The 11,029-nt window shown below is 37.9% G+C and overlaps 1 protein-coding gene across 3 annotated transcripts; it reads right to left on the reverse strand.

Annotated features, from left to right (window-relative positions):
• Positions 1–3,429: 3,429 nt before the first annotated feature.
• LOC108046511 (sodium-dependent nutrient amino acid transporter 1) lies at positions 3,430–10,522 on the reverse strand. 3 transcript variants are annotated; one of them, XM_017126220.1, is made up of 7 exons: positions 10,066–10,522; positions 7,690–7,792; positions 7,319–7,622; positions 5,456–5,723; positions 4,202–4,943; positions 3,857–4,133; positions 3,430–3,801 (listed from the first exon to the last, which is right to left on the reverse strand). In XM_017126220.1, exons 2-7 carry the CDS (start codon positions 7,771–7,773, stop codon positions 3,557–3,559), a joined length of 1,920 nt encoding a protein of 639 aa, XP_016981709.1. In that variant the 5' UTR covers positions 7,774–7,792; positions 10,066–10,522; the 3' UTR covers positions 3,430–3,556. The 3 variants fall into 3 exon arrangements, with proteins under 3 accessions (XP_016981709.1, XP_016981712.1, XP_016981711.1); XM_017126223.1 differs by lacking the exon at positions 5,456–5,723 and adding an exon at positions 6,661–6,913; XM_017126222.1 differs by lacking the exon at positions 10,066–10,522 and having other exon boundaries at positions 7,690–7,826.
• Between the last annotated feature and the right edge of the window lie 507 nt (positions 10,523–11,029).

Raw genomic sequence — 11,029 nt, forward strand, 5'->3', positions numbered from 1 at the left:
GGCCAGCAGTTTGCCAAAGTTTTTGGCACTTGGACTGATTGGCAACATGTCAGCTCTCGAAGCGCAAAGAAACTAGTTAGGGCTACTGTGGCAAAGATAGATATTCGAAAATCGGTTCGACTTGGTGGGAATTGGCTTGGCTAATTGCATTTGGACGGGACAAACTTTAACACTTTCCGATTCTATTTGAGGATTGACACATCTTCAAGACGCACTTATCGTGGATGACATGCTCTTAGTCTTTGGCTTTTTCTCTTTGTTGATATTGGTGGATGGAAAACATAAACATTCGAGTGAGTCAAATAAATTGTAAAATGGTTTGCCTTTTTTCTTAAAATGTGCTAAGTTAAAAAGCATTTAAAACTTTCCTTATCCGCTTAAATAAGAGGTTTCTGACCTTTACAAAAAATGGCTGTCATATAACATTTTAAGACTGTGAGAACAAGGCTGACAGAAAAAAAAACCGATTTTCTTAATTACCAAAAAATATTTTTTATTTAGGCAAGTGCAATATACGATTTGACAGTGATTGCAAAGTTCGAAGAACAAAATGGTTTTACATTCGAACAAAAGGCGTTTGTTCCCAGAAACTCACTTGTCGGAATGGCTTTGATTATCGAACGGATTGCGAACGCAAGTGCTATAACCCTTCCAAAAAGAATAACGACTATTCTGTTAAGCTGCTTGAGGATATATTCAACATAGTGGAATCCTATCAGAAAAATCGAAGTGCCCAAAAGCATAGAACAACTAAACATGATTTTACAACCCGGAAACGAACCACTGCACCAGTTACTACTTCTTTCATTACAAAACATCTAGATACAACTAAGGCGACTGAGAAAACCGAAACTTTACTAGATAGTATTTCGGTGGATATAAAAGTTGAAGATGCTACTGTGTCTACAAATCCGGAACTAATTGAAAGCACAAACAGTGTAGCTACTTCACCGTCTAGTACAACCCCTACAACTACAAAAAAAGCCAAATTTGTCGCCAAACATGTTGACCCCCCCAAAAAAAAGAGAAAGAAAAGTATATGGAAAGGCTAATTTATAAAAACAACACCTGTAAATTATTACAAAATTATTAAATTTTCTTTAAATAATCTAAGGTATCCAGTTTTTAGCTTATGATCGTGATCTTAATAAGTCGTAGGCCACAAGGAAATCCTTTATCCTTTTAGCTCTTTTTGAATGTCACAGCATTTCAGTTAATCAGTGGTTTTTCTTATAAAAGTGTTTTGCATACAAAGCAAGAGAAGCAACAAAATGAGTTCTTTTCTTGTTTTGAAGAGCCACAAAACTTAATTATGAAGCATTTATAGCGTGAAATAAACCTCCTGTTGCCTCTCAGGATAATTACGGAACACGAAACAACAACAACATCAGGGAAAAGAGGAAACAAAAAAATGTCACCCAGCAACAACAAATAACCGCAACTACTTAGCAACATTATACACTTCCGTGCCAGCATCAGGATCTGAAAAACCCACCCAAAACGTAATTATTGTTGCGGTAAATGCCACACCCCCACTTTCATGCCCCAACCCTCGACCTGCTCGACCACAGACCAGGCTTTTTAATTTCTTTACACAAAAAAAATAAGAGCTAAATATGTCTTCTTTTCGACTCGATATTACCCTATATAATTTCTCTTTCAAACTACTAATAAAATTCTTAGGTACTAATTATTCTTCTTAGATATGTATATATGTATTAATCCCAATAAAATTGTTTCTTTAAACACAATTAAGGGTGTCAATGGAGCATAATACATTTTTGAAATTAAAAAATTCTTGACTAATTAATGTTTCAAGTTAATCCAAAGCTGATTTTAGTTAGAATACAATTTCATAAAATTCTGATAAATATTTATTAATATTTTCATAACTTTGGGCAATACAATTTTATTTTCAAGCTTCATAAGCTATAACATATTCATTCAAATAAATATATTATTAGTTTTACAAAAATATTATTGAAAAGTTGTTCATAAAGGGATTTAGATTTCTTTGGAAATCGAGAATAAATATTTTATCTGATTATGACTTTTGGTTAAATGAAACATACATTTTTTACCAATTATAAATCCCATGTACCCCCACAATAAGCGGTACGAAAAGAGAGTCGGAAAGACAAACGGACTGAGTGGGTGCTATAGAGTGAGCGCGAAAGAGAGGTGTATATGTCAGCGTGCCGCGAAAATTAATCCATTTGCTGTGACAATGACTTTTATGCGGTTTCCAGCAACGCGACGGTGGTCGCCGCCATCCGGAATCGCCGGCCAGGAAGCCACTTCGCCCGGCCAGTTGGCAAAGTCAAGCCGCGGGCCCAATGCGGGCCAGGGTGAAACTTGGTGGAAATAGGCAAAGGAAAAGCCTCGGAAAAAAATCTGTTGGGCCGCTTCACAATGCTGCGACATGTAAATATTTGGCGACATTTATAAAAAATGTTTTCGGCCAGCCCCGAGCTCCTCTTTTCGACCGAACGCGAAGCCTTATCAAAGCAATTATCTCTAAGATGCCTCGTCGTCAAACCGCCCGCCCACTCTTTTTCACCAACAGCCACATCGCACAGTGGATATAAAAATTTTTAAAATTTTAAATTATTATTACAACTTATAAATAAATAATCGCTTATTAGAGTATTCGTTGAATAGGAATAACAAAATACATGCTTAGTTTACGAAATATATTTCGTATACATTTGGACACATACATATTTTATATTTAAATGTTTAAAAAATTCTCAGTATTTGATAGAGACAATGAAAGTACATCAAAGAAATTTAATTTTTTCTGATATGGCAATTACTGTGTTAAAAAAAAGATAATTAAAAAAAAAAGTATGCAGACTGGTCAGGTATAAGAAGTTCTCAGTAAATTTACTTTTTTTATTTTTGTTTAATAATATAATTAAAGTCTTTTTTCTGTCATTTTGGCCACTGTAAATCGCTGACAATGACAGTGACCGTCGTCTGCTTTTGTGAATGCGCCCCTCCACTGTTTGGCTTGCCGCTGCCTTTGTTTGATTTGGAACAGTAACGGAGACAAAGTACATAACATTTCTCTTGATTTGCTCTATCTCTTTCTCGGTCACCGTTTTTACGGCGGATTTGGCAAATGCCGAAAATTGTCAAATGTTGCGGTCAATTTGTGGGGCCAAAGAGAAGTAGAGCGAAGCGATGGTATTTAATAGTGGTTGGCGAATACCGGGAAACCCTAATCCTTCCTTTTTCGGATAATTCGACCTACGCTTGATTTGTGCTTCGAGTTAATCAAGGTGATAAGCGAGGTGAATTACGTTTAATCTATACGATTACGGGAATGAAAAAGGTAATCTCTTACATGACATCATATTAAAACAGTACACAAAAGGTACAAATAACTTTTTAGTGCATAGGTTTAATTTAAAAGCAATGATACGATTTTGATACATACTTATCAAGTTTATTGGCAGACTTAATATTTATACAAGATCTTTTTAATTCTTTTCACTTAAATTACAACATATTATTTACAAGGGCGCTTGTTGCAAATTTTACCCATCTGGGCTTATCCAAATATATTCTGCTTGATGGCAGCCCAAATACCCTGTCCACGTTTCGGGGTCAATTCGTTTTCGATTTCCTTGTTATACTGCTCTCGAAGTAGAGGGTCAAGGGGTCCCCAATTCTTTTTCGGTGTAAAGGCGCCGCGTATTTTTGCACCCACAGTTTGGCCTGGATCTCGAATAATGGCCACAATCATCCAAATGGGCAGTTGAAGAATGCCAAAGGCGGTGATTAACCAGCCAATACCTGAAAATAGACCGTGATCAGTCATAGGGCTTTTCAAAAGACCTTAAAAACTTACTGTAAGCCCAATTGGGGTAGACAATGTTGTTGTAGGTCAGGGGTTCGTAGGTCGCGTAGAAATATATCAAAATAACAGTCATTATCAACGGGGTGAAAATGCTCCAGCAGAGTCTCCAGTAGAGGCCCACTTTGCGACCCAACATGAACTCAATGTCCTTGCACAGGCGATCAGTGCCATAGATCCACCCTACAGTGTACAGCTCGGCAATTCCTAGTACGAGGGCAATCATCGAGGCGCCAAAAAAGTCCACTAGAGTCAGCATATATTGGCCGCCCTAAAAAAGTAAAAAATACAGGAAAGTTATAGAAAAAGTTTAGAAATATTTAACTTTCGATCATTTACCGGCGTTATGTACATCAGACCGATCACAAAGCTAACGACTGCTATGAGCAGGGAGCACTGCCACTGCTTGAAGTTAGGGAACCGATCCCGAATGGCGGTCACCGAGCAGGATGTCATGGCGATATTAGATCCTATACCCAAGACGAAGAGCATGAGGAAGAACAGGACCGAGAATATCTGTGGCAGTTGCTTGAACTTGGCAATGGCATCGGGATACGAGATAAAAGCCAATCCGGCACCACCTTTCACCACCGAACCAATGTCATCAGTGCCGATTTCGTGAGCCAAATGTCCCAGGATACCGAAAATCGTGAATCCCGCCAGCAGGGAAGTCATAGTGTCCAGACCCGTTACAATCGCCGCATCCCTGTGCACATTGTGGCCAAACTTGTTGAACGAGGAGTACATGATGATGTTGCCAAAACAAACGGACAGCGAGTAAAAACACTGAGTCACAGCTGCGTACCAGACCTTCGGGTCCAGGATTTTACCCCACTGCGGCTTGATAAAGTAGTAGATGCCGTCTATGGATCCCGGCAGTGTGACAGCTCGCACCAGAAGGACTCCCATGATGACGTAAGGGAAGATGGCCAAAAAGTAGGATGCCTTTCCTGAACTCTTGACTCCGCGCCGAATAATGAGGAAGACACAAGCCCAGGCGATAAAAAGGCCAACGACGAGCTCCCAATTGGGCATCCCAATTCCATTCTCGATATTTGGAGTCTCGTGCAACACTTCCTTACTGAAGAGGAATTATAATATTTAATTAGAGGAGAGAACACTGAGCTTAAACCACCACCAATTAATAATAGTTAGCCAAAAACCATCACCGATTTCATTCGCTGGCAGCTATGAGACTTTCTTTGAAACTCACCAATTGACTGTGTTTTTAGAAGGTAAATAAAGTGTAAGGTTTATATGTAATGTTCCTAAAATGGTAAGACTACGATCAGTTAGGTGTTTGTATAGAATACATTGAAAAAGCTTTCGATCAAGGAGATGATTAAAATATGTTCTTTGATATCATTTTTAAATTTAGAGGACAAAAGACTAATGGACTATGGTCTGTCGATAAAATTAATTTAGAATATAACGTATTAATTCCGTTTTCATACATGGCTTCGTGGTTTAATACAATTTAAATATGTCACATTCTGTGAAATTTTATAAGCCGACATTAGTCATAAATACAGTCAACTAGTGAATTTTCAAGCAAGCCACACAACCGCTTTGTCCCAGACACTTAGCACTTACACAAAATACCATTCCGAACTGGTGATGACCCTATCGTTTTGTGATTTCATTGTGTAATTTTGCGGGCGCTGATCATCGCTATCCACTTGAGACCAATTATTTGCATCGGGGGCTGAGTTGATGCAGTGGATACCCCATTCCGCTCGGCATGTGGCCCAGGGCAATGGGTTGCGGAATGATTCAACGAAATATCGGCCAATTATCGCTACCAGGGCGGCATAGTAAGTGCTGAGCATAAACACCTGGAACGCCTGTCCGGCTCCAACACCTTTTTCCAATTGATTACAAACGAGTTACGAAAAGAAAGAGTTTAAACACAATTCAAATGAGATAGAAATGAGTTATGAGCGCACTTAGATTATTTGGGGAATGATTTTCGCATGATTTGGAAAAGAAAGCTTAAAACATAAATAGCAATTACATGGTTACATGGAGATACTTTTTGTACGAGTTGCATGCAATTGAAAGAATTGTAAGTGTTTAAAATTTTTAAAAATAACTGAGCCAAGATGAGCATTATCAGATTATTATTAAAACTTTTCTTTAGTGGATTTAATTTAAATCATTAATTTCATTTATAAACATCCAAATACTGAAGTTAGAACTTAGCTATTATTCTTTAACAGTTAGTGAATTAAAGGTGTAAGGGTATTTTCTCCCTTACAAAATTGTACAAGGAGAATAAAAGGATCTTCAGAACGTGTTTCTCATTTGACATATCACTAAAAAACCAATTTTAACATGTTTATGTGGTATTGCAAATTTCAAGTTTAGGTCAAGGCTACACAATGTTGTGATTGAGTGATTCAATCTCGGAAATTGGATGCATATATTGACGTTGGCGATGACAGCCAATTGAACTGTCAGCGGATGGAATCACTTTCTGTTTGGCTGTTGCAATCGCATAGCTTTATTGCAGAGCCCGTGCCCCACAATTGATGGAAATGGGCGCCATAATTGCCGGCAGAGGGATGCGGGTACTCATTCAATTAGTCGCGTAATAAAGCGGACATTCCGCGCCTTTGTCGGCCGGGCCATAAACTTAAGTCCGCCGCTGCGATTTCGAGTTCCGAGCCGCGATAAGATTACCCACAGTGCACAATCACCCACCCACCCACACATAACACCGAAAAACATGCCGCTGCAACACCACCAATGACATAGGCCTCCGAGCAACAACCACAGAACGAGAACAAACCACTTACAGAAAATACAACTCCGCGGATGCCACGGGCTGCTGCTGGGGCATCCTCTCCATGTCCACCGGACTGGTGCTGCCCAACTGGGAGGTGTTGCCCAGACTGGACGCCACGCAGTAGGACTGCCACTCCGGTCGGCACTCGGACCAGGGCAATGGCGAACGAAACGAATCGTACAGATAGCGCAGGGTTATGCCCATTATGGCCACATAGTAGGTGGTCACCATGGATATGGATATCACCTGGCCGATTCCAACACCTATAGATGCGGTCGCGTGTTTTGGGTCAGGCAGGCGGGTTGATGAACAGAATGACGATGTAGTCTCTGCAGTTCGCTGTTGCCTTGCTCTTAAATGTAAGGGGTAGTGGGATTTGTTTACCGAACTCAGGGGTATTTAATTAAAACTTTAAAGAAAACTTTAAATTTAAAGCTATAGAATTTTTCTTTATGGACTGCAACTACAATGACCATAACTGAAGAACGTTTAAATCAAGTTTTATTTGAGTTATTTGGAATGGATTTCGGACAAATTTAAATTATTTGTGTCTTTCTGAAAGTACCCTGAGATTGAACTTATTTTTATACTTAAACCACAAAAACCCCTTTCACTTTGCAAGAGTATGACAACTTCGAACTGACTTTAATGAAATCATGGACGCTTACCTTTCATGGCCGGGCACAAATCGAAAACCTTTACGGAGCCGCGACTGGAAAACTGGCCAATTACCATTTCCAAATAGTAAATCGGTTTGCCAATCAGGAACAGGACAATGAGATATGGAATGAGGAAGGCGCCGCCGCCGTTGTCGAGGGCGGTGAAGGGGAATCGCCACACGTTTCCCAGGCCCACGGACATGGCGATGCAGGACATCAGGAACTCGATGCCCTTGCCCCAGGTGGCCCGCTCCTCTGGCAATTTGGCCGCCTCCTGGTCATCGGAATTATCTCGCAGGGCGGGATTGTTGGCCTGTGGAAAGATGATTAGTTGGCTCATGGATTATGTGGGAACCGTTTCAGGTGGGCCATTATCGTACCGAAATCTCCACTGTGCTGGCCGTACTGCGTCCGTCGTCGCCCACGAAGGCTGGATTTCGGTGGTTCCTATGCGACGCTTCCATTTTGTCAGAGAAAATTCAGCTGAAATTATTCGGTCTGTAAGCATCGAGTTGTGGACTAGAACTAAGTGGGGTCTTTTCGGGATGTTCTTTGTTGAAGCTGTATAACTGACAATCAGAGTAACCCAACTGATCTTGGAGATAAGAAATGATGTCACTGTCACGAGCCAAATAAACTTAGGTGATTAGACGGATACAGACAGAGAGAGGGTAGCTGCAATGCCCTTTAGATACTGAAATTATGGCACATGTCTGGGGTTGATAACAGAATTTTCAAAGAGTTAATTCCCCGGAAAGTTAAAAAATTGTGAATAAATTTTAGAAAAATGCAAGTAAACTTATATATAAAGAACAAATTCTATTTTTTTTCCGTTTTAAATGATTTTTATATAATAAATATGTTTCTCTTGATTTTTATAAATATAAATACAATTTATTTCAATAAAAAATTGATTTGTTCAGAAGTTAAAGCCCTTTACAAATAAATATGCAACAAATATTGTTATCAATTAGCAGTTATGACCCCACTCCGCAAATTTACTTAATAAAATACTTTCATTGAATGAATAAATATTTATTAAGCCTTAGAAATCTGCTCGAGTTATTTGAGTAAACTAAAGATAAAGACTTTTATTTGCTGAATCATTTAAACAATTTACACCTTGTTGGATTAACTACCTCAAGCTGTTAATTGGTGTGGGTGATAAAACTGCTAGCCGTGAGTGATATATAATTTTATATTTGATATTTGTTTGGCTACGTTCGAATGCACACAAAATATATGTGTGGTTAACTTGGGGAACCGGTTGACTGTGGGGTGAAATATTGACACGTCTTGTTTGCCTTTATTAAAATAATTAATTTGTCGTTAGGGGCACGTTTTTTGATTGCAATTTGGCGTGTCAATTTTATTTTGAAAATGTTCTATTAACTGGGGAACGCTTTTAAATATTTATTTTTCAGTTACATCAAAAAATAAATGATTTTCGCAAAAAGTTGGTGGTAAATTTAAGCAAATATAAATAAATTTGAGATGCACAATAACTTAAGATAACGATGTAGACAGGATGAGGTGTTAAGTAAAGATATCATTAACTTTAAGAGTCAAATTAAATTGTATGATTGGCAACAAAGAAAGAAGGTTCTTTTAAAAAACATATATTGACAACGTCAACAAAGATAAAAGAGTACGCTCGGTTTCGGCAGAAAACTTGAACTTTTAAGTTTCAGCCTCTGTAGTAAATTCAATATCTCTGTGAAGAATACTCTACTGTAACCTGGAATAATTATTTTTGATTGACGTCTAAGTCCGCCATAAAATATTTGCATTTATTTTTTTTTTGCTCATTATGAAACTGGTTTTGAATTCTACTTAAAAATATTCTGTTCTGACAATCAAGTGATTTCCCCGCCAGATGAGTCACACCATCAGAACTATATTCTGTAGCTTCTTTTTTACTTCTTTAAATGAAATATAGCGAAAGGCTGAAGTGACGTCATTAATCTTAGAAGCCCGCGGTGAGCTAAAAGCAGTTATTTCTGGTTTCATCTTATTTAAAAGATTTTGAGTCAAAAAGCTTTAGAGAATACAAAAAATTTACCAAAATAGGCCGCTACTTAAATTATATTTCATATTACATATTTGTTATTATTTGACTGCATAGCAAACCATTTAACTCGCATATTTTAATGAATGATGGTATACAATAAATTCAAATTTAAACAGTTTGGATCCCAAACACTTCAATCGACTACCGTCAGGGCATTAGCATGCAAAAACGTGTTTTTATATGGGCAACTTGTTGCGCTCACTGCCAAAACAAACGGTAACGATCGATAGACGAATCACTTTAAATATGTATGCATTCAGTGTTATGATTTTGGTACCCACGTTGCGTATACGTCATTATTGACACAGTGGTAACGGTGGAAAAGGTCAAACAAATATGTTCAAACTGATATATACAAAAAAAGTATGCTCAAACGATGCGAAACATTGTTGGAACCAGTTAGATTACAAACGTAACATTTTTAATAGTTTAATTTCTTTCATGGAATATTCCAATTTTTAGAGTTTTACTTGAATATAACTTTGTGTACATATTTAGTTTAAAATTTGTTGTTTTTTTATAGTTCAAACATCTTTTACCCTGTCATTGGTAAATTTATTTTAAATTAAAAAAGTTATTTTATTTGTCGTTTTGTTTATGTCTTGTTCCCAAGCTTTATAGACACGACACGCACAGCTTAATTTGCATAATCTCCGCTTCCTTGAACTGATTTATGGTGTCTTACCCGGTTTTGTTTTAGCGGCTTCTTATATTCGATATCCCCCTTACACTCTGAGTTTTAACACCTTCACTTTGGTTCAATTCACTAGGCGACAATTGAGTTTATGCTGATTTCCAGGTGTTGTTGTTGGTGGTAGTTGGTGTAATGGTTGTTGTTGTTGATGTAGGTAAGGTACAAGGCGGCTTAAACTGCTTTGAACCAGCTGGAGTTGTGTTGTTGTTCAATTAAAACTCTTTGCCCATACCAAGGCTGTTTAATTTACAAATGTTAAAAGTACTTTTAGTTTTAATGCTATTGTTTTGGTGACTATACGGCTTTAACTGTTGCTCATCTGCAGACACACGATTTTTGAAAAAGCTTACGAGCCGAGAGGGTCGCATCCGATAAACCCGTTATTATTGCAAGAGCCTTTTGCCGCGCAACGCGTTTCCCGATCACGTGAGTCGAAAAGCCAAGTCGAGTGCCAGCAGCCAACTGAATGAGCCAGGGCAAGGTTTCGATGGTTTTATTGTGAACTTGACTCTAGAGCCGTCGTTTTTCAGCCATCGTTAGAGCCAGTTATATAGGTGAAAGCTTAACCTGCAGTTTTATGAATACTGGGTTTTGCTCTTTGCTGAGTGATCTTCGGAACAGTTGGTGGCTGACCTTGCTAACTGCTCGTTTAAGCCATGGGTTCCTGTCTGAGATATATATTTATGTAAAAAACATACTCTTTAGATGGTCATTTATTACATTTTAATTAATAATAATAAATAATTGTTTATATCTTACAATTTTAAAACATATTCAAATTTTTCTAAACAAATATTTTTTGGTTTACTTATTATTATCCATACGCCTTCTTAAAGGTTTTAGTACTTGTATATTTTTTTCCGAGTCAGTTTAATAGAGATGCAAATCAAACTTTCATTGGGCCAACACTCTTTTTATGATTACCACCATACTTTCCGTTTTAAAGTCTTTCGAT

This window comes from Drosophila rhopaloa, unplaced genomic scaffold (assembly GCF_018152115.1).
Source record: "Drosophila rhopaloa isolate 14029-0021.01 unplaced genomic scaffold, ASM1815211v1 contig_2, whole genome shotgun sequence".
NCBI lineage: Eukaryota > Metazoa > Arthropoda > Insecta > Diptera > Drosophilidae > Drosophila > Drosophila rhopaloa.